Consider the following 23,320-nt stretch of genomic DNA (forward strand, 5'->3'; position numbering starts at 1 on the left):
GTGTTAGACCATATAGAAAAACCACAGTGTGTTTGACTCATAATTATGGTTACAGAACAGCACACACACAGTAAAACCCCTGTTAATTTAACTCTGAAGAGTGTGCAAATGGAACCATTTGTATGCGCTTCAGAGTTACATGAACACTAAGTTTACCGCGCAGCAGCTCTGCTATATTCTAAACAAAGCACACAGTGAGTGCTGCAATAAATACTCCTTTCCGAGATAATTGTACTTTAACCTCCTACTGCCAATCCTCTGTTTGGATATGAGAAGGAAATGTTTTGCCAATTGGTTTTAAGAGACGCGCCTTGATTTGGCAGTGTTGTTGCTTCCACACACCACAGCGCTCATCATCAAATTGAGAGATTTTTTTGTTTCATCCCATGTTGGTTTTTCAACACAGTTCTGGAGGCATTTGTTCTTTTTCAATCAGGGTCCTTTGAATCAGACAGTATAGAGGCACCTCGCTTTCTCTTTTCCTCTCTGACCACTTTCTCTCTCTTTCTCTCTCTCTCTCTCTCTCTCTCTCTCTCTCTCTCTCTCTCTTTCTCTCTGTCCCTTTTCTCTAATCTCTCTGACTGTAGCTCTATAAATATGCTCTAATAAAAGTATAATCTGTTGTTAGTGGTGAATGATGTCTTGTGATCCTCTCTACACCTTTGGATAGTGCTGTGTTTATTGTGTATGATGTATACATATTAGTATTTATGATAATGATTGATAAGTCAGAGGAAAAAGCAATGTCCAAGACTCCAGAATTCTGCTGTATTCTTATTATATGGAATCCATGTGAAACAAAAATGAAATAAACTTTAAATTATTCTGTTGACAGTTAAATGTGCTCCTTTCCTTATATGCATGTTGTTGAGCTGATTGTGTGATAGATTTTTTACATCTGTTTTGTTTTGCTCTTTATTTTCCAGGAGAGGGCGCTGCAACTCAATGACCACATTTTCCAATAGGCTATCTACTACAAGGCTTATTTTGGCACAGTGAATGTGAAATAGTAGTAGTACACAGTAGTACTAGTACTACTAGTAGTAAGCAGCAATAACGGCAATGATAATAATAATAATAATTTAACATAAGTTATATGCAAATAAGAAAAAACAAAGTAAATAACGAGGTAGCCATACAACATGTAAAGAAATTTGATGATCTGTGGTAAAGTTTTCATTTTGAACTGAACACCTAATGGCAAAAAACAGAACAGATTTGTAATATCATCTATTGCCATGCACGTATTCAATTTGATTTGTTTCAGCATAACCACAATTGTGTTATTCACAAATACAAATCTTTGTCAGTGGAAATGCGTTGCTAGGGAACAGCGTGTTTCTTTCCTATCAGCTACTGATATTCACAAGCACTCAACAGGAAATAAACCTGCAGCCATTTGTTGTTGCTTGAATTGTGGAAAAGGTCAATATAATTACCTGCAAACACTCTTTGAATAGAGACCCCTTCACGGAATTCTTAGAATGCCCATTTATCCTGCAATTTGGAAGAAACAATAGTTGCTGTGTTGATATATGAGATATAAACAAAATGAAAAAAATATATGAACATAAATGCTATAATGTAGTGTCTGATTACTGTAAACAAGTTAGACAGTGTGGAACAGCAATTTCATTATTTTACAGTTTAGCCTACCTACTCTACCACTGCACAGAAATTATGCATGTTCTTTTGCCAGTGGTTACCATGGTTACAGGCAACCATTACCATGCTGGGCGGGGCTTGTTGTCAGGAGAAGATGTTTTCGCCGTTGCTATGGCAAATATGATCGTCACATTTGCCCAAATTCGAGCATTTAGTGGTACATTATAAAAAAAAAAAATATTACTAAATACTGTAGGCCTACATAAATAGCCTAAATGGCAACACACCAACTGTGCTTAATCAAGTAGGCTAGATTCTATTTTCTTGGGTCCAAATCAAATCAACCCTATACAGGTCCAAATCAAATCAACCCTATACCCTATATAGGCCTACAGGTACAAATCCATTTGGTTCTATTTGTAGCCTACACACTCTTAATTTTATATTATAGCTTAACACACTGAGGATTTTATGATGCACATTGGGGGGTCCCAGAGATGAAAAGAAAAGGAAAAAAAGAAAAGAGAAAAAAATAGTATCAAAGTGCTTTTTTCATTTATGTTTTTATTCACGAAATTATTTTTGAAATTTTGTTTATTTTTGATTAAAAAAAACAAAAAAAGCTTTTGACATTTACTCGTGAGTCGTGACCCATAAAACTTGGACCCGCCGCGAGCCGCGACCCACAAATGGGTCCCGACCCACTGTTTGGGAAACAGTGGGCTCGCCTACTACTTGCCAACAGTAGCAGCAACACCCTGGAGAAAAGTGCAAGCCAACGCCCATGTGTCACATTAGTTTCTATAGCAGCAGTCAGGAGAGCAGACAGTCACAGGGACAGAGTGAACTATTACCGATCTGCAACCGACCTGACAACATCCAATCTGTTCCCCAGAGAAACTTTACTTTACATTCACTACTTCTTCGGTTATTTCTGCTCAAGAAGGCAAATCGGGTGGTTTATGTAACGCGCGCCTTTTTTCTCTACATATAATTGTATAGAATATAAAATACGTTTGGAATAACTCCATTTGTAACGGTTCATCATGGCTGATACGACGGCCAGCGTCGGTGGCAGCGTCTTGGAGAAGCTGAAACTCTACGTGAGGACTCAAAAGGGCTTTATTCTGGCTGCAGAAATAGTAAGTGTATAAACTTTATACGCACTTCTTGCACTTGAACATTCTAGTACTAACCTACATCGAGGTGCAGCTGTGCAATCATCCACATGCATACTACGAGGTTTAAAACTCTCACTGTGAATAGCCTAGTAGCCTAACAATGAGGGATGTACGTGTTGCAGACAGACAGACAGACAGACAGACAGACAGACAGACAGACAGACAGCAATGGTGGAAAATGTACTCTCATTTTGTACTTAAGTAAAAGTATCAATAGCAACTCTGTTAGAAGTAAAAGTCCTGTATTCAAAATGTACTTGAGTAAAAGTACAACATTATTGGCATCAAAATGTACTTAAAGTAGCCTACCAAACGTTAAAGTGCTCATTATGCAGAATGTCCCATTTCACATGTTTTCAAATTTATACAACAAATCTTTTGAAAATAGCAGATCTACAAGCTCGTGTTGCACCGCCAAAGTAAAAGTATTGCACATTGTAAATACTCCAGTAAAGTAAAACAAATACCTCAAAATTGTATTCAAGTACTAAGTACATTCAAAGTAACTAAGTACTTGAGTACAAGTATTTAGTTACTTTCCACCACTGACAGACAGTGTTCCAGTGTTGCATTAGACAGCCCTGGTCAGTACAGTGAAGTGGGTTCAATCTAGGTTACTGTAGCCTATATTAGGGACTATGGATCTGTTGACTGTGATGGACACTGAATCATGTATGAGGAGAGGATGTAAACTGGTACATTAGCAGGCAGCTAATGTACCAGGTTTACATTCTCTCTTCATCAGTTTATGATTAGCGGACTAAAAGCTGCTTTGTTTCTTGTCCCTTTGCAATTTGTGTAATAAATGGCCAATTATAGTGTATTAGCTGTTCTGTTCTATTCTATTCTGTTATGTAATACTATACGCATTAAGTAACTATATTGTATTGTATTCTATTATAGTATATTATCTTAAAGTAGAATAGAATAGAAATCTAGTCTAGTAGGCTAGTAGCCTATTCATATTATTATACTGGTATAGACAAGACTAGCCTTGGATCAAGACTATCATAAATGTGTTTTATTGAGTCTGACTTTTACTTTCGTATAAAGCAAAGGTCAGACTTGATAAAATGTCTTGATCCAAGGCTAAGGCAAGTCTATAGTATAGTCTTCCTGTCTAGTAGGCTAGTCTATATTCTATGCACTCCAGTGGTTCTCAAATTTCTTATCTGAAAATATTTTGTGCCAGGGACCCCCATAAGAGAAGATTTGTCTTGATTTGTAAGATGTCAAGATAGCAGATCTACAAGCTCACAACCTGTTGAGCTTGTAGGCTGTTTTTTAACAGCGACCTACAATAATAAAATAGGGCTTAAAGGTTTAAAATGTTCCTCATTTTGCTGGGGACCCCCTGGAACCTCCTCAAGGACTCCTGGGGGTCCCCGGACCCCACTTTGCGAACCTGTGCTACTGATATTCACAAAGTAAACACTGTAACAGGAACATGTATGTTTTCAAATGTGGATAAAAAGTCTATACTGCTATAGAAACTGTTTATATTGCTGTGTTTGGGGCTGTAGCTTAGTGCGTAGAGACGTGGCTGTCTGGTAAGATCAGAAGGTCACTGGCTCACCTCCCAGCCGAACTGTCCCTGAGCAAGACACGTAAAGGAGTAGTCCACCCAAAAAGTTACATATTTTCTATCAATTACACACCCCATGAAGCATTGAATTTGTGGAATTATTTTAGTTTTTGTCACATTCCTAAGCCAAAAATGTGATGACCATCAGACATTAGCATCTTTCCACCAGTCATCAAATAATTGGCTAAGGAATGCGATAAAAACTTCAAAATCACCATGAATTCAATGCTTCATGGGGTGTGTAATTGATTGAAAATAAGTACTTTTTTGGGTGAACTACTCCTTTAACCCCTATACTGCTCCCACCCAGCGCTCATCATTACCATCTTATAGCAGCCATGAAGCTGAAAACAGAATTCCCCCAGCGGGACCAATAAGGTAATCGAATCAAAAATGGTTCTTTTCCATTCCGTTCTGAACCGGGCCGGGCCGTGGAATGAGGGCCACGTGTGTGACTTTAGGGTTGGGGTCAGCACAGGGGGGCTAAGGGCTTCCACCTGTCACTTGTACTCGACTGTTTTCTCATTTGGCACCAAAGTGCCAGATGCCGGCTGTTAAAAATGGCAGATGAAAGGTCACATGGTTTCACTTGCAGGGAGGGAGAGCATGTATCTGACCTACTGGCAGCTGTCTCCTTTTCTACTTAAGCTTTATTAATCTTTGTCTTAGGCTAAATATTAGCAGTAAACACAGGATTAGTTGGAGGATAGCCTGTAGCCTAACTAATACCAGGAAAAAGAAAATGCATTGTTTGCAGCAAAATATAGCCTATGGCTATGCCAGAGGTTCTCAAACGTTTTGATTTCAAGGAGCACCATAACACCCAGAGTTACAAACCTGTAAGGCTCTATTGGAACCTCCACAAGGAACCCTGGGGGTCCCTGGAACCACTGTCAATTCACTTTATTTTATGCCATAAAACAAAGCCTTTTTCCACATTATAGTTGGCAGTGCTGGTTGTTGTTAATATGAATATGTCAGCTAGTCTCAGCAGTAGTGACGTCACACCATTGATGTGTGGGGAGACTTCTGTGTGTTACATCAATATGTAACCAATCTGCTGTTACTGTACATCAATGTGTAACTACAATCTGCTGTTCTACATCACTGTGTAAGCAGTAAACACCATCTCAACCATCACTGATGGTGGTTGAGATGAGTCTCCCCAGTGCACTGTGAAGTGCCTTGGTTATCAAGATAAAGTGCTATATATATACAGAATGTAATTCATTATTATTATTATTATTGTTAGTAGTAGTAGTAGTAGTAGTAGTAGTAGTAGAAGTAGTATCATCAGTCACTTCAATCCCACTCAATGTGAGGTTTAAAGTCTGGTTTTAAGTAGCTTTGAAGTTGAAGTAGGTTCCACTTCCTTGTAAGGCCTGTGTCTACTTCCTGCATGCAGAGCTCTATTTATCTTTTCTCTGACCATGGCTTTGACGTGGTTCTCCTTGTTTGCATTTCACATCACAGTGTTGTCTAAATACAGCAGTCATTCTGACCTCATGTTCCCAACTGAAGTTCCAAAGTAAAAGTTGCACTGTAGTACAGGAGCACACAAGTTGTAGCAACATGTTACTGCACTGGTTAGCACTGAATATCTCTTTGTGTTATCAAAGTCCTGATAAAGCTCTCATTTCTAAGAATAAGAAAAGCACTTTGCCTCGGTCACTGATGTGAAGGCTCTATTGTTGAGAACTTGTGACAGTGTGTTGAGTCAGCTGCTTCGGGGGTTCACCCACATTAACAGTTGTTGTTTTTTCAGAGGTGATGGGAGTTCCAGTCCAGACAACATGTGCGGTTCCGTCCCTGAGACAAAGAATGCATGGATGTCTCAGTCAGCACACATCTAGGTCTCGGCATTCTTGGACAGAACACTTTCACACTTTGCTGCCTCTGTGGCGTCTCTGCATTCTTGGACAGAGCACTTTCACATGTGGCTCTCTGTGGGGTCTGGGTGAAAGCTATGAACGAGAACGTCATCTCTGGTGCTGGATGTCTCAAATAGCTTGCTAATTGCAGGAAGAGGAGCGTGTTTGTGTGTGTGTGTGTGTGTGTGTGTGTGTGTGTGTGTGTGTGTGTGTGTGTGTGTGTGTGTGTGTGTGTGTGTGCGTGTGCGTGTGCGTGTGCGTGTAACAGGAAAAGGGAAACCTAATCTCTCCCTGTTATGGCTAATCTCATAGTCATGTTGTTTTCTCATTTGACAATGTTTTGTTCCTTTTTGTTCCTGATATGGTTTCTCTTGGTGTCATGCTCAGATTTTAACCACTTAAACCCTCTATTCTTAGTAAAACGGACCTGAGTTGCAACTGTACTTGGACCGCTTTTCCCCGTCTACACCAAATCTCTTTGCCAAAAATAGCCGATCTAAAAGCTCACAACGCGTTGCTATGCAACGTGCTGTGAGCTTGTAGATCGGCTGTCTTTGCCAAATGTTCCCCCCAGATTAGGCCTGCTGGGGTTCAAGTGGATATTTCAAGGACATACGTAGTCACCTCTTTTGTAAAAACCTTCATCAAAGCACACTGAACACAAACCGAGCAGCAGAGAGCTGGAGGCTACTGTTTATACCATCAGCATGTTTACACTGTAAAGTTTCCATACAGTATGTTTAGCAAATCAGGCATGAGTTTTTTTCCTCCTTTCTTTTTGATCCTCCTTGTAATGACCTGAGACAGGCATGAAGCGTCTTGTCCGTGTTTTCACCGGTACAGCGCCCTATGTCACTGACTGTCACACCCAGGTAATGCAAATCCTCCTTTGTTATACAGTAACGGCCAAAAGTGATGATAAACCCGGGTGAGTCATACACACAGTGAACTGAAGTCCTGTTAAATTGCTCTTCCTAAAATAATCCTAAGTGGTCCCATAGTTGTGGGTATGGAAGCCAATATTTCCTTTTACTCATTTCTGTATTTCAGTGGGAGAAGCGGTAAGGCTATGAGTAATATGGAAAATGTTGAGACTATATGGCTGATGTAGGAGGCCCAGCCCAAGACTTAAAAAAAAGAAAACGGGACTTCCCCTAGTTCCATTCGGTATTTGGTCTTTCTCTGTACCACCGACTGGCTCTCTGCTCTCATATCTGTCTATAATTAGCTGGCCATTCACTATTTCCCCCTAGTAGTCGGGTTAAGAGAGAAACTGATTATATACTTGTGTGAATAGATGCTGAACTGGCCGATACAGATCTGTCGCTGTGGCTGTGTTGTGACATAAACGTGTTGAACGTCCTCGCTCCTTTTCTTGTTGTGAAGGACCGTTGTGTAGCAGTCTGTGTGTGTTTCTCTGTGTGAGCCGCTGCCCTCACACAAGCAGAAGACTGAAGCCAGAATAGAGCCTCTTTTGTGTAGGCTCCTGGCCCGAGACCCCCGCCCCCCGCCCACCTCTCCGCACAGAGGCAGCCTGTGCCAGTCTCTGGAACTCACCAAACACTGTTGCATGTGTACGTGTGCGCATGTGTGTGTGAGGTGGTTTGTGACATGGCGTGGGGGGGGGGGGGGTAAAAGGGAGACACAAGATAGTTGGGGAGGGGGCGGCTGTTACCTCACGCATGCTTCATGTAAAATAGGCCGCAGTGTGTGTGACTCGTGCTTAATTTATACATTGTCGTACGACGAAGCATAAATAAGGCTTCACAGTTCACACCTTCCCTTGTTATGTCTTGTTATGTTGTTACTGGCAGAGCTGTGTAACATTTATTTGCCTCTTCTCTTGGCCAGTGCGCACTCGTAAAAGAGACATTGGTCTCAATGTGATTTTACTGGTTAAATAAAGGTTAAATAAAAAAATAAAAAAAGTTAAAGCAAACATGTCCCACATCTAATAATGAATACATCACAATGTGTGAGCCCTCTATTTTAGATTCATATCACAATCAGAGTCCGATTGTCTGCAGGATGTAATGCATTACCTGTAAACGTAGACAGTTTGCAAAAAAGCAGTTGAATCAGCTGAGTGGGTTAATGTTCCACTTTTGGTTGAAAAGTAATGCATTTTATACCAATAGTGTTTTGTAAAGGGTGTTTAAATAAATAGATCTTTGTTGATCCCTTAGGGGAAATTCAGGTGTTATATGTATGTATTTATAAATACATTTAACCAAATTAGAAAGGCATATGGCCATAGTAAAGGATTTTATATTGTGATACCCACATATTTTACACACAGTTTTGTTTGTTCACTTTAACAAAAACATTATTGCTGCTCATAAATGTCATATCCTTGCTTGTAACAGTAATTGTATGGAGGTTGTGTTCAGAGGGGCTGTGTGACAGCATTCTCTGGTTACAGCTGTGTGTACCACACACTATTCTGTGTGTACCCCACACTATTTTGTGTGTACTACACACTATTTGGAGTTCTTCTACCCACAGAGCTTGACTGCAGCAACAATAGAAGGATTGAAGTCATGCAGTGAGGCTGATTCTGGTCTTTGGCCGTGGGCCGTTTAAGTTTATGATTCCAACACACTGCCAGCTTTCTGGCGGAATGAACCGAGGAGAATGCCCGCTTACTCTTTCCCTCTTATGGAAAAAATGTGGTCTTGATGGAAAAAACACAGTAAATCTAAGATGAAAGCATCATGTGTTGGGGGTTCAGCTGGTGGACTGAACTGTAATTCCATTCCATCCCTGCTTGGCTGGAGCTATTGTGATTTTACATGTGTAAATTTTGTGCTGAAAATGTTCCTATGGCATTACAATGGCAGTAACAATTCAGGCATTTAGGACAGTGGTTTTGTGCCAGGGACTCCCAAAAGAGAAGATTTGTGTTGTTAAAAATGTGGAATGTTGGAAAACTATTTTTGAAGATATCTACAAGCTCGTGTCGGATTGTGGCGCGTTGTGAGCTTTAGAATTTAGATTGTCTACTTTGGAATAACTGAAATGTGAAATAGGAAGTAGTTACACAGATTTTGATGTTATATAGGCTATTAACTAGTTTGGAAACCCCTCAAGGACCCGATGGGGGTCCCATACCTCACCTTGAGGACCACTGATGCTGAACAGATGCTCTTGAGAGTAGCATCTAGCATTTCTAAACAACATACCTACAGTAGCAGAGCAGCATCTATCTAAATATTCAATAAGCAGGATTCAGGAAGTGCAGCCGCCAAGAGAATACAATACAAATAATAAGTAAATAGAAGACATAAATGGTTGAGCTGTTGTGAGACGAGATGTTGAATTGGTCACTGGCCAGAGTAAACCAAACAATGTTTGGCGTGGGGCCGGTGTGTGGAGGCTCCAACAAAATGAATAGTAATGAGGTGAACACTGGGTCAATCAATGTGCTCTGCAGTACAGGAAGTCAAGTCAGGGTTCATTTTCTTGCCTGCCAGACCTTCATTTGCATATGTAAACATCTGCATGGGACCTACACGTTACAGATGTTTTAATTAACCTGACCTGCGATGTACAGTATGATTGAGTGACGAAATGTAGACAATCATTGTTAGAGTAGTTTGCCCTTGAGCTGTCACAGTCTCAGACTTTTGTCTCATTGATTGTAGCGTCTAGGTCTTGTATTTCTACGTATGTTGCTCCCTGGTCTAGTTTTCTTGGTTCTATGTTTGTGTTTGCCCCAGCTGTATCTAATAACCCCTCATGTGTATATCAGTCTTTGTTCGCCAGTTAGTCCTGGTTGAGAATTGTGTCACGTGTTTTAATTTGTCTGAGATGTTCTTGTCTTTCTTCACCTGTCTCCTGTATTAAAACCCCCAATAATGGGTTTTGTACGCTACCTTGCCTGGCTGTCCTGCATCCAAGTTCTCACCACAGACCAGCACGTGACAAGAGCACTGGTCTTCACGGACCCCCCTTGTACACTCTCAGAGTTACAGACCTGTAACAGTCCATTTGAAACCCCCTCAAGGAACTGCGAGGGTCCCTGGACCCCACTGAGAGAACCACTGCTCTAGAGGCTCCCAAAGGATTCTGGGATATGAAGCATGGATTCCTCTGTTCCCTCAAGACTCACTAGTAATAATAACATCTCAAGGTCAAAATGTAATCTCATCTCTTCTCTTCTCTTCTCTTCTCTTCTCTTCTCTTCTCTTCTCTTCTCTTCTCTTCTCTTCTCTTCTCTTCTCTTCTCTTCTCTTCTCTTCTCTTCTCTTCTCTTCTCTTCTCTTCTCTTCTCTTCTCTCAGCTCCTGAGTCTCATCATTCTCATCTGCTATGGGGCCTCTCATTCAGGAGGCTACACCGCCGTGGCCATCTGCGAGATGATCTTTGCCATGATCTTTTTTGGAGTCTTCCTGATGGAGTTGGACAAGACGTTTGTGGTGGTCAACTGGATGTGGAGTGTGAGTATGAAGCATTTAATCGAACTAATCAATATAATCAATTATGAAAAGTAATCAATAATTGATTTTATTTACAATATTTCATCAATATTTGAAGTTACTTTTTCCTTTTGAAATGTTAAAATAGCAAAAACAGCAGATCTTGGCTATTTTTGCTATTTTTAGAGTAACCGCTAAGAAAATAATCAATAGTTGAAGCCACAGCAATCACACGGTTGAGGCTAATCTACGCTTCATTGCACGACTCTTCATGACCCTGAAAAACACACACATTTAAACGTTTTCATGTTAGAAAGAACTCATTTGTTGTGGCCGCACCGTTGGATGACGAGATGGTGTGACATCCACAGTTCAATTCCAGCACATCTGCCCTCTCTCTCTCTGACCTCAGTTTCCTGTTTCTTTTTCTTTACTATCAGATCTAGAAACTGCCTTAAGTTTCCTTTCTAAAACACCACATTGTTTTGAAAAAGGAAGTGCAACTAAGCATAACCTTGCCTTCAGTAGGACTGAAAGTGCTGTATGTGCACCAATGCATGCGCCCCCCGCCACCCTCCCCCCCCCTCCACCCCCCCCCCCCCCCCCCACCCACGCACACACACACACACACACACACACACACACACACACACACACACACACACACACACACACACACACACACACACACACACACACACACACACACACACACACACACACACACACACACACACACACACAATGGAGTTGACACAAGCGTTTGTCATTACTTTTGTTTTCTTCTCCTGACAGGATCTCATCCGTGCTGCCATTGGCTGTGTGCTGTACCTCATCACCTCTCTCATCTGTGTGATTGGTGGATCAGGGGATGGCGCCCGCATCGCAGGCGGGGTCAGTTACAACATCTGTTTGAATTCAGTTTGACTGAGAAAATCCCAGAAATACATAAGGTTTCCATCTGTCAGTTATACCAGTTCTTGACAACAACTTTCTGCTAACTATTAATTTTCTTTTACGCAATCACTGAGGTTTACACAACGACCATGAGTTATGTATAACATACCGTAAGACAGCGTTTCCCAACGTGTGGGCCGGGGCCCACTTAATGCTGTGTAAGGACACAGCATTTTTAAACACTGGGGAAAAACTGGGGTTTTCATTGTGATACCGATAAATAGGAACACTACACTACGTGCACGCGACCCGCCCATCTGACCATTTAACCCGGCAGTAGGATGGCTGGCCGAACGGTGGGCTGCAAACGCTTTCGAGATTTTCAAGTGGGCCCCTGATGCAGAAAATGTTGGGAACCGCTGTTTTACACAATAACTGAGGTTTACACAATAACTATGAGTTATGTATAACATACTGTAAGACACACCCCTCCAGCACTGAGAGACACTGAGCTGTCATCATGATTCGTGTCACTGTTCCTTGTTCATTAACCACTCTCACCCTGGTGTCCCTATTTCAACATTTTGAAATATAGCACAAAATAGCAGGCTTGTAGACTGGCTATCTTTCACATTAAACCTCAGAGGAAGACAATGTTTTTAAACCTTTCGCCTAATGACACCCACAAAGTAGGGACACGAGGTTGAAAGTGATTAAACTCACTATGTACTATCATTTTAGAGTAAACTGTTCTGAAGTGTTTGACCTTGTTGTCCTTCAGGTGTTTGGTCTGATCGCTGGTGTCCTGTTCGCCTATGACACGTACACCATCTTCTTGACGGTAAAGGCAACCAGGCAGCACACCGCTGCTTCCACTGGTGAGAACATCTCCGCATATTCGTGCAATAGATGCATTGATGGTCATTGGTTTCAGTTAGGGCTGGGCGATGTTACTTCAAATCCATATCACACTTATTTCAAACTTTTTCCTCGATTACGACTAATGTACAATTCTACAAATAGCAGATGCATATTCTCTATTTTTGTACACCACCATTGCACAATAGAGTATAATACAGGTTAATTCAACTAAATGATTTAGTCGATTATTTAAAAGAAAAAAAGATTAACCTACATGAGCAAGCTACATTAAGTCAGTTATTGTTTCTGCAATGCGATGCGATGCGATGGGAGAGTGCGGTCTAGCCAACACCAACTCTGGACTCCTGGATCGCTGCCCTCCACACTCTCCTATCTAGCATCAGGGTCTTCAGCTATACAGCAGTGGTTTTCAACCCTTTTCATACCAAGATCCATTATTTATTCTGCATTTGAGCCACTGACCACTATTTTATTTGAGATTTAGCCTCTCAGACCCAAATCTTAGAGTATTTTGTTGTCGTTGGATACTATTTTGTCCACAATTCCATGCTGTATTGATGTTGGTACCATAGGAGAGATCAGGAACAGGAAAACGTTGATCAAAATAACAATTATTTAATTTGGTAATACAGATGTTTAACAGTAATTTAACTCTTGAGAGCGTAAAATTAAACCAAATGGACCTGTAAGGGTTCATTTGGTTTCATTTTACACTCTCAAGAGTTAAAGATCTATAAGGGTCCATTTGGAACCCCTTCAAGGACCACTGGTGGTCCCCGGACCACTGGTTGAGAACCACTGCTCTACAGTGTTGTTAGCTAAACCGTCACGCCGCAGTGCATCTATGTAGGTGGTGCGCTTCTTGCCTTTCCTGGCTTTGCCCTGGGTTGTCTCCCACAGTGTTAGTTTGCTTGCCACTGGTTCCGGATGCCTGACGCAGTGCCCTGCCAGCCTCACCCTTCTCTCTCTGACTCTCTGGTTCTAAATGTCGGCTGTGACATATTTTCAGTCAATTGCCCGGCGTCAGTGGACTAATAGGTCTGCTTTTACGGCTCTTTGTCTGTATGTGAACAGACTTTGGTCAGAACGGAAGCAATATAATCATACATCAGCTCTCTAGCAGGTGGAGCTGTGAGGAGGTGGCTGAAGCAATAATATTCTCATAACTAGGGTTGAGTTAGTATGTTTATGTTCATTTTATTTGACACAGACATCACAATCACATTGGACAGACCAGATGCATTGCTTGAGTGTTCTAGCACGTGCAAAGTTTCAACATCTGTCCACAGGAGGCTTTTCTAAACAGAAACTATGATTTAAAAAACAATCAAATACAGGGAATTAAAAGTCAATAATCAAAATACACCACAATGGTAACAAGTCCCCAGGACCTTTATCCTTTTAGCCCAAATGTCTGACTGTACCTCGTGCTGTTTACATTTCTGACTAATAAAGTATATAGTATAATCAATCAATCAAAAAGGTATCATTGGGGCTATGAACTGTGATCGGGTTTTAAAGCCTGCTATTGAGTGGTCCAAACAGCTTAGTTAAAGCGATATTAAGCAAATATTATTCTATTGTTGTATAATCATCTATCTGTTGCTTCTTTGAGATTGAAGTAGCAATTCCATTGCAAATTTTAGGGTGAAAGAACAACAAAGCAGCGTCTGTCAATATGTTAAAGAATTTGTCTGGTCTCTCGATCGCAGAGCACAGAGCCAATAAATATAGATGACTGACAATATTTAGATTTATATCATGGCAGGTAGGCCTAACTATAACCCAAGATTCTACCAAGTTTCCAGACCGAACTTAAGCTCCTTATGTGTTTTTGTCCACTATATCTTTGACCTACGAAATACGTACAGTATTGAAGATAGCTCTTGTACTATAATTACATATTTTGCAGCACCTGGCCTTGCAAAATATGTAACAATATTTGTTTTGTTTCTTTACAGATGACAGAGTTTAAACAAGTAGGGATACTTGTATCCTTATCAGGAAAACACAAAGAATGAAACAAAGAAGTTCACACGAGAGTCAACGGAGACAACGGCAGAGTAGAGTGGAAGATGAAAAGAGTAGAATGAACAGATGATGAATTAACCGATGATATGGTTCCCAGTAGAGGAGAGGTTTGTCGTACGGTTCATGTCAGAGAGACAGAGATAATGCTGGGATGTGGATGAGACAGTTCTACTACGTGACTCTGATGATGATGAGAGACGCTCTCATAAACCTCTCCTCCAACCTCAGTGCACCACTGATCACTAAATGTTTGGTCCATTAAAACCACTTGAACCCTAGCGTCCCTATTCTGGGGACGAACGTTCGGAGAAATTAGCCGATCTACAAGCTCAGAACGTGTCGTGTTGCCACATGTTCTGAGCTTGTAGATCAGGTATTTTCAGCGAAGATATTTACTGTAGAACAAAAACAGGAGCGGCCCTAGTATAGAGTCCTGGGAGACTCCGGTCAACTAATTATTGGGTTTAAGTGGTTAAAAAGGGAAAGTTGTAAATAATGACAACGTAAAGCTTTGCTCAGTACTTTGACGCAGCTTGTTGTGTTGCGTAGCGCACATGTGTTCTGTTCTAATGGGCTGTAGTAAATGCATTGGCTGTGTGTCATACTCAACACGTCCGCTGATAGAGGGAATATGTTGTCTGTGTTTAGATTTTAAGAAACAATGAATTTACACATGAGTTGGTGCCTAATGAATTTTATATGTAACTGTACTTTTCCCATTTTTGTTTTGAGTTTGTGCACTCCCGTCTCTCAACCATTCTGACTCACTGCCATGCAAAGCACAGCACTGTTCCTCTGAATTCCCCCAAACAGTCTGACTTCGTCCAGTCAAATAACTTGTGCATTAACCTATGGAAAAGTCTAGTCAGTTCACAGTAACACTGTGTTGGTACTTAATGAAATGTGTGCCTCCATTGTATTGTAATGATATTATGAATTAGGGAGGTTTTTTTAGTTAACGGCTCGCAGAGCTATAATGTGTACAAGCAACACTTCCATAGATTAATACACTTCCATAAAAGCCTTTTACAAAGTACTGTAATGTTATCTGATAAAGTGTCTTGTCATCTGATGATACAATGAATTGATGATACAACTAACCATAACTTAGTTATCTTATTCTTAGAGTCCATTTGCATCTAGGATCTGGAGACATACTGTAACTTAAGCCTTTGAAGTGGTCTAACATTATGGATCAAATTTCATTGCCGTGACTCATCAGATTATAGCATCCATTAACTACCAGACTGATTGGTCTTATTGTACATGAGTCATCATCTTACAGGTTTCCATTTGTTTTTACTCAGGTCATGCGTTCAGTACATGTATATTATTTGTATTTGTAGCAAAATGTTCAATGTTTCAATATTTTCAGCAAAAAGAAGACATCATGCATCGCTCAATAGAAAAGCTTATTAGTCAGTTTCTGCACTTTCATTCTTTGTTCTTTTTTTATGACAAAAGGGAAGTTCATTCACCACACTTTGGATTTGTGCATATGTCACCATTTTAATACATTTTTGATGTTTTTTCTTCCACCCTAAGTACTGTTTATGTTCAGCAAGATGTGGCCTCAGTGTTGTATTCCTAACGTGCTTTACATGAGTTTGCGATTTGTGCCTTTGACGTTTTGAAGCAACAGTGTTTTGGAAAATAAAAAGCCATTGTTACTACAAAGAACAAAATCTGCATATTTTATATTTCTATTAACTAATCATTTGTTTTGCACACTTAATTATTATCATGGTTGTGATCTATTAAGGCAAATTGATTGTCTTACAGTAGTTGTGTGCTTTTTAGTGGCTTGAGTTGCCTTCTGCAGTAAAGCCACTAGATGGCAGCATAGCGCTATTTGTTGTTAATTCCACACAGTTGGCAGGTAAAGAGTAAGGCCCCTTTGGTATGGCTTGTGCATAATAGCTAATTGGTTATAAAATATATAAATATTTCAAGGATCCCATAACTCTGAAAGTGTACAAATTTGACACTATCAGAGTTACAGACCTGTAAGGGTCCCTCAAGGAACCCTGAGGGTCCCTGCCTGGTCTTGGAGTTGGAGCCACCATTGACTGTATATAATAACATTTTAGTTTGATTGTATCCACAAGTTTCCTAAGGAATTATGGACATCACTTCCTGTTGATTTGATCAGGTATCAGGGATCAAATTGACAGGAAGTGATGCCCATAATTCCCTAGGAAACTTCTGGATACAAAAGCCACGCAGTCAGCAAAAAACTGTAGTCTTCTCTCGATGTACTATGTATGTCAAATATATGTGACTTTACATGAATCCCTGGTCTGTGCTGGTGATGAATGCAGATTAGTGAAGCAGTTTTCTTGCTGCACAATTAGCAACTAAACAAATTCAACATAGCTCACTCAATCTGTCCAAAAACTACCACCTCATTTTAAGATTTAACAGATCAGATTAAGAGACAGTGGTGTGGTGGTGGGATGTTTTAGCAATTTTATTCAATATAGAAATACACTGCTACAAGTAAAAGAATGGCCCATTTCACAATTATATTATTGGATTTTAATTATTAATGTATTAATGTGTTCACAATATTGTAGCTGGTAAAGTTGGGGCTGCTTTTAATTACTTCATGTGCTGCTGGGTAGTTAACCTAGAATAATACATTAATCATTTATCAGTTAATGTGTGTTTTGTTTTAATATTAATCTAAATCTTTAATTAGACACTAAAGCTGTCACATAATTTTACTGGAGTCTCTCTAGGTCGTCCTCAGACGAGCCCTCCATCGTTGCTTCCAGTCATCCCGGTTCTCGATGAGTGAAAAAGTACAATAATTGTCTGAGAAAAGTCTGAGATAGTGCAGTATAGTATAAAGTATCAAGAATGTTGCTTAAAACTTGAGTAAAGTAAAAGTACCTCAAAATTGTAATTGTGGCCTACTGTACTTACAGTACTTACTTTCCACCACTGAGCTTAGAGCTCTTAAAATCCTATTCAGTGCAAATCCCCTCCATACAAATTGACTCTATACATAAAAGCCATGAGAACTAGGAAAGTGACATGAATGTGTGAACACCCAAATGGACCCTTAAGGGTCATTTGTACACTCTCAGGGTTAAATAAGGTTACATTTGCACTCTCTCCCTAACGGGTCCATTTGGTTCCATTTGTACACTCTCAGAGTTAAATGAACATTAATTTTACAATATGAATTGGGGTCCCAGACGACCCAGAGATAGAAATGCCATACAATAGGGGTCCGCAGCCTTATGCATGCCAAACTGGGGGTCCTTCAATTAAAACGGTTGAGAATTGACTGCTAGAGCTGTACAAATCATCTCTTATGGGGGTCCGCGGGCTAATAAGTGTCAATTTGGGGGTCCTTGACATGAAAAAGTTTAAGAACCACTGTTGTACAGTGTACAGTCCGGTAGTCAGGTCACACTACTACTAGTACAGTATACAGGGGGAGGGTGACGCGTGGTTACGTATGCGTTACGCACTATCATAAAACTTTCACAGAGTCTGCATCATGGTGCGTATTCTGCGTAAGAAGAGGTCCATGGAGACGTGAAGTTGTTGGGACATTATCATATCAACCTGAAGACACCATGATGAAGCCGATGAGTGTCTGAAAACATCTCTACACAGCCTCTTCAGAAAGGTTAATCTTCTTCCTTCCAACACTGACTGATCGGGTTTCTTCTCAACAACACTGAACTGAACCGATCAACCATGTTCTCCCGTGGATCTAAAAAGCGACGATCGAACCGCTCGGTAAGTAGGAATATCAGGGCCGGATTATACATTATTTTGGGGGGGGCTTCATAAATCGTCGTGTGAGACTACAGTGTGATTTATATGAATAGCAGAAATAGATTTGTAACACGAATGTTCGACGTTGAGGGGAACAAACAGAACGAAGTGGGACCAAAGTTTCACCTTTTACCTGCAGGGGTTGTTTTTTTTGTAATAATGGTCCATCTGTTATTCATTTTCTTTACACTGTTGTTGTGTGGTTTCTTCTTGTATCGTTTAAAAAAAGAGCTACATTCTTTGTTTCCTTACTCATTCAGGGCGCCCTGGGTTAGGAGGGGTGTGCTTAACTACGTCATAGGAATTTACCTGAGCAGCAGGTAGTGGAACAAGTAGGCTTTCCTTGAAGTTAATATCAATATGACATGTTTTTTGTATTGTTATATACACAGTAATGGCGTGATGGAAGTACTCATGTGTTTTACTTAAGTAAAAGTATAACCCAATGTAGATTTACTCTCTTGCAAGTAAAAGTCCTGTATTAAAAAATGTACTTGAGTCAAAGAAGTACAAAAGTATTGGCATCAACATATACTTAAAGTACCAAAGTAATAGTACTCATTGTGCAGAATGTCCCATTCCACAAGTTCAAGATGTATGCAAATGTTTAGAAAATAGCAGATCTACAAAGCTCATAATGTGTCGCTTGCGATGCATTGTGAGCTTGTAGATCGGCTGTTTTCAAATAGCCAGAATATGTGTAGGGCTGAAGTGGTTAATGTTTGTTTTGAAATAAGAATCAAAATCTACAAAGTAAGTAGTATAACTAAAGTTTTCAAATAATTGTAGTAGTATAGTAAAAAGTACAATATTTTCCTCTGAGTTGTAGTGGAGTAAAAGTAAAAGTGTTGAACATTGTAAATACTCGAGTAAGTAAAAAAATACAATACCTCAACATTTAACTTACTTACTTGAGTAACTGTACTTAGTTACTTTACACCACTGGTTATATACAGTATACAGTATGTCTGAATAAGACATATGCCATTGCTCCCACTGGAGAGTTAAAAGTTTGCAATGGCCATATGGCTGGCTGTGCTAATTCAAACATGGCTGTAAACATGAAACATCTGTCTCTCGCGTTGGAATATCTCCAAACGTGTTAATCCCACAGACCCACAGTAATGAATGATACTTGCATTGATATAGTATTATACTGTAACACAACCTATTCCTGAATCATAATGTGTAAGTACTATAATAGTCATATTCTTGTTATAAGGCTACACAAAATCATGTCATCATTTATTTTGACAATATTTGAAAGTTTAACTACTTAAACCGTATATGCACTTGTCCCCCATGGGTCTGTTCTTAGTCCCCTCCTATTTCCCCCCACACAAAATCTATTCAGCAGAAATTGAAGATCTACAAGTTCACATTCACAACGCATCGTGCAGCGCGTTGTGAGCTTGTTGTAGATATTGCTGAATGTTCGCCTATTTTGACATGCTCAGAATTAGGACGCTGTAGTGTTCATGCGGTTATTTATTTGAGAACAACCCAGCAGCATGGCTGCTTGGGGTGACATACAGGGCAGTCTGGACCATTATACTCCATAGTGTTTCTCTACAGTCACTTGCAGACAGGACTTGATCTTCAAACCTAATGTTAGCTTGAAGATCATTTCTTGTCTGAAGTGTAAAATAAGCTTAAGAGAGGCAGAACCTTCTTTTAACAGAAGAACTTGGAGATGCTTGTTGACCTGCTGGTTGTGTTCGAGCTTGTCCAGTGTGTGTGTGTGTGTGTGTGTGTGTGTGTGTGTGTGTGTGTGTGTGTGTGTGTGTGTGTGTGTGTGTGTGTGTGTGTGTGTGTGTGTGTGCGTGTGTGTGTGTGTGTGGGGGGGGGGGTAATCTACCCAGCATGCCACAGACTCCGACCCCTGACCTTACTTGTTAATGTTTAACATCTAGAAGTCAACCGTAACCACCACAAGTCATTGTGCTTTAGAGCAAAACTCAAATGATGTTCTTACTAGTAGTGATCTTGATATTGGGTTGAGGTATTTTATGATCAGAATCAGAATCAGTTTTATTGTCACTTCCACAATATACACTAGGCATACAGGGGAGCAATATACCGTTCTCCACAACTCATGGTGCTTCACATTTAAAAACAATAGACACATTTAAAAGAGGCAAGGTCTACTTTTAACCCAAAATGCTTAGTTGACCGGGTTTCCCCAGCCAAGGCTCTATTGGTCTGGAAGTATGTCTTCCTCTACAGTGTAGAGGAAGAAATACAGTGTAGCGTTCAATACAACACTTGAACGCTACGGTTCAAGTGATTGTTCAAGTGTGAAAAGTGATTTATCTTGTTGACAAAGAACTTTGCTCAAACAAGCACATTTGTGATGGCTGGCACCAGTTCCTACGAAACGTAGGAACTGGTGCCAGCCATCACAAATGTGCTCAACCTTACCCAAAACGGTTATTAATTATACTAATATTATCTAGTATTAGTGTAAGTATAGTCGCTTGACGATCCCAGAAACAGAAAGGGCAAAATAAGGTACTTTAGTATTAGTTTGTCTACCTGACAGGCTCATGTTTACACGGTTGCATGGCAACCAAGAAAGGCTCTCTGATCTGATTACAACCTTTATGCTCTCATTGTGAAAACAACAGCTGATTTTTTAAAAGCATGTTTCCACTATGAGAGCGTTCCTGTGCACCAGTGTGAACTAGAGTGGCTGTTTACTTTCCCCGAGCAGAGTTTTGAGAGCAAAGCACTTCCCAGCACCCCTCCCAACTGCATCCTTCACTGACAACACAATAGAGCAACCTCATTGTTGGGCCACAGACCTGACGCATTATCTTTTGTGTCAAAGCTGAAAGGAAAACACATGAAACCCACCAGGCTCTCTCCACGCGAGGCTCGCTTGACGAATGGGAGAGCGCCGAGCCAAGGAAGAACGTTCTCTGGGAAGTCAGTGCCAAATGAAGTTCAGGTTCTAAACGTTGACAGTGTCGTCTCTGTTTCCCCCGAGATCCTCTCAGCGTCGCCCTCACCTCCTTGGTATTCTAAGAAAAAGGACAGAGCAGAAGACAACCAGAGGAATGCGTGTGAAACTTCTCCACGTTTTAATGTTCTTGTGTACCACAGTGATGGCATGGAGAGCTAACTATCTCTCTCTGCTCTGTAATCATGTAGCGCTAATTAGAACCAGCTTGACAAGTTTTTATGTGTCTCTGGATAGGTTCACAGATTGAATCATCTCCATGCTTCCAAATCTTGTTTTCCCCCAAAAGAATTTTGAGGTTTTCAAGTTTATCTTTATTGAATGTATTGAAGATTTGCCAGTGTATTCACATGTAATACAGGTATAAATCCTCCTAACATAATTATATTGCTTATAGAAGAAGGAAGGTGAAAGATGTAGGCCTACTCATATTTTTGACTTAAGTAAGCAAGTAGCAAAACCATAAAGTAGAAATACTTGTTACACGTAAAGGTCCTGCATTAAAAATGTTACTTAATAAAAGTACAAAAGTACTGGCATCAAATAAAAATATACTTAAATTGGTCAAAATCTTATTAAAAAACAGCACATCTACAAATGTAGATCAGCTATTTTCAAATAGTCAGGGCTTAATTGGTTAATGTATGTTTTGTAATAATAATTCAAATCTACAAATTAACTTAAAGTGCGAGGAAATGAAAATACGTAAAAGTACCTCAAAATTGTAAATATACTTAGTTAGTTACTTTCCACCACTGTGCTTATGTAACTTAATTAGTGGTTGTTGTGTCTTTGTAGCTTGTTTTGACGATAACAAAGTCACCAAATGTTTCAGGTAAACTGAAGCCTCTCTAATCCTCCAACGGTCCTTACAACATGATTGCGTCTACTCTCTGCCTAAGCGCCTAAGCCTTTCCCTGCATCAATCACTGTCTTTTCAAGGCTCAGTTAGCATCCAGTGCGCCGCGTTGCACAAGTCATGTCACATAATTTACATAAACAGCAAATAGATTCAAATCCTACTTCCTCTTTATCTTGTTAATCAGTACTCTGGATTTTCCAGAGGGGGGGGGGGGGGCAGTTTTGATGACTGACATGTCATGAACTCTTGAATCTATGTTGAGGAAAAAATGTAAAGAAGATGTCTTACGATTGTAATGGTTTGTTTCTTTAGGTAGCGGGTTGATATGTAATGAAAAATAGGCACTAAAAGGTGAAGTTGAGGGTGAAACACGATTGTCAGGCCGCATCTTGTCACGTGTTCTGTCCAAATTCTGATTGGCTAGTCCAACATGGCAGTGTGTCATCGATGACACTCTTAAGAGGGTGGAAATCTCAGGTCAGATTTTTATTTTGAACCGCATTAAACCTGGCATCCATATTTTTTAACATTCTTGATCATTTTTCAAAAATAGCTGAAATGAGCTTGTAGGTCGGCTATTTTCACTATTCGCCATACGACAGTATATATGGTTTAACCATTTAAACACTATATAAGTAGTTGACCAAGGTCCCCCAAGGCTCGATCTACAGTATACTAGGTCAGCTCCCCTTTTCCCTCCACACCAAATCTCTTTGCCGAAAATAGCAGATCTGCAAGCTCACAACAGGTCACAACGCAACACGAACTTGTGAGCTTGTAGATCGGCTACTTTCACCGAATATGCCTCAGAATATGGATGCTAGGTTTCAAGTGGTAAACCCAATACTTTCAGTGTCTCTAACTTTAGTGAATATGCACTAACAGTGACTGTTGTTACATAACTTAATTGTGGGTAGGTTTCTCCTCTGTCTGCCAGAGTTAATTGTCATGTCACTCTTGACAGCTGATGGAAATAAAAACAGAATGGTCCAGTCACCCTGAAACTATGTTTACGCTTCATTTAACCCAACTTGTCACATTTTGTACCTGACTCTTTAACCCATTAAGACCTGAGGCCGATTTTACAAATGCCTTCTTAACCAGTAGTTCTTTCAATATTTTTCAAAAATGTTCAAAAATAGTGACGCGCTGTGAGCTTGTATATCTGCTATTTTTGAATAGCCAACGCTGAAATCTAAAATGACACTTTCTGGTTTAATGGGCTAAAGGTC

At 40.2% G+C, this 23,320-nt stretch overlaps 2 protein-coding genes across 4 annotated transcripts in view; both read left to right on the forward strand.

The window, feature by feature from the left end:
* The first annotated feature begins 2,389 nt into the window (after positions 1-2,389).
* Positions 2,390-16,154, forward strand: plp2b (proteolipid protein 2b). 2 transcript variants are annotated; one of them, XM_084069741.1, is made up of 5 exons: positions 2,390-2,747; positions 10,525-10,680; positions 11,455-11,553; positions 12,338-12,434; positions 14,422-16,154. In XM_084069741.1, exons 1-5 carry the CDS (start codon positions 2,652-2,654, stop codon positions 14,457-14,459), a joined length of 486 nt encoding a protein of 161 aa, XP_083925867.1. In that variant the 5' UTR covers positions 2,390-2,651; the 3' UTR covers positions 14,460-16,154. The 2 variants fall into 2 exon arrangements, with proteins under 2 accessions (XP_083925867.1, XP_083925868.1); XM_084069742.1 differs by having other exon boundaries at positions 2,391-2,747; positions 14,400-16,154.
* A 1,831-nt stretch (positions 16,155-17,985) lies between these two features.
* prickle3 (prickle homolog 3) overlaps positions 17,986-23,320 on the forward strand; it is a 34,674-nt gene continuing 29,339 nt past the window's right edge. For both annotated transcript variants that reach the window (XR_014601696.1, XM_084069688.1), the window contains exon 1: positions 17,986-18,225. Coding sequence is in view for 1 of the 2 variants with exons in the window: in XM_084069688.1 (XP_083925814.1) it covers positions 18,184-18,225 (42 nt within the window). In the remaining variant the exon portion in view is untranslated. The remainder of the gene's footprint in view (positions 18,226-23,320) is intronic.

The sequence above is a fragment of the Gymnoscopelus microlampas genome (genome assembly GCF_963454915.1).
Source record: "Gymnoscopelus microlampas genome assembly, chromosome: 10".
Classification (NCBI taxonomy): domain Eukaryota; kingdom Metazoa; phylum Chordata; class Actinopteri; order Myctophiformes; family Myctophidae; genus Gymnoscopelus; species Gymnoscopelus microlampas.

What these genes read in the sequence shown, in the direction of transcription:
- plp2b (XM_084069741.1), top strand. Translation starts at nt 2,652, where the DNA reads ATGGCTGATACGACGGCCAGCGTCGGTGGCAGCGTCTTGGAGAAGCTG. An exon ending in TTATTCTGGCTGCAGAAATA is followed by an intron (nt 2,748 to 10,524) that starts GTAAGTGTATAA and finishes CTCTTCTCTCAG; the next exon opens with CTCCTGAGTCTCATCATTCT. An exon ending in GCGCCCGCATCGCAGGCGGG is followed by an intron (nt 11,554 to 12,337) that starts GTCAGTTACAAC and finishes GTTGTCCTTCAG; the next exon opens with GTGTTTGGTCTGATCGCTGG.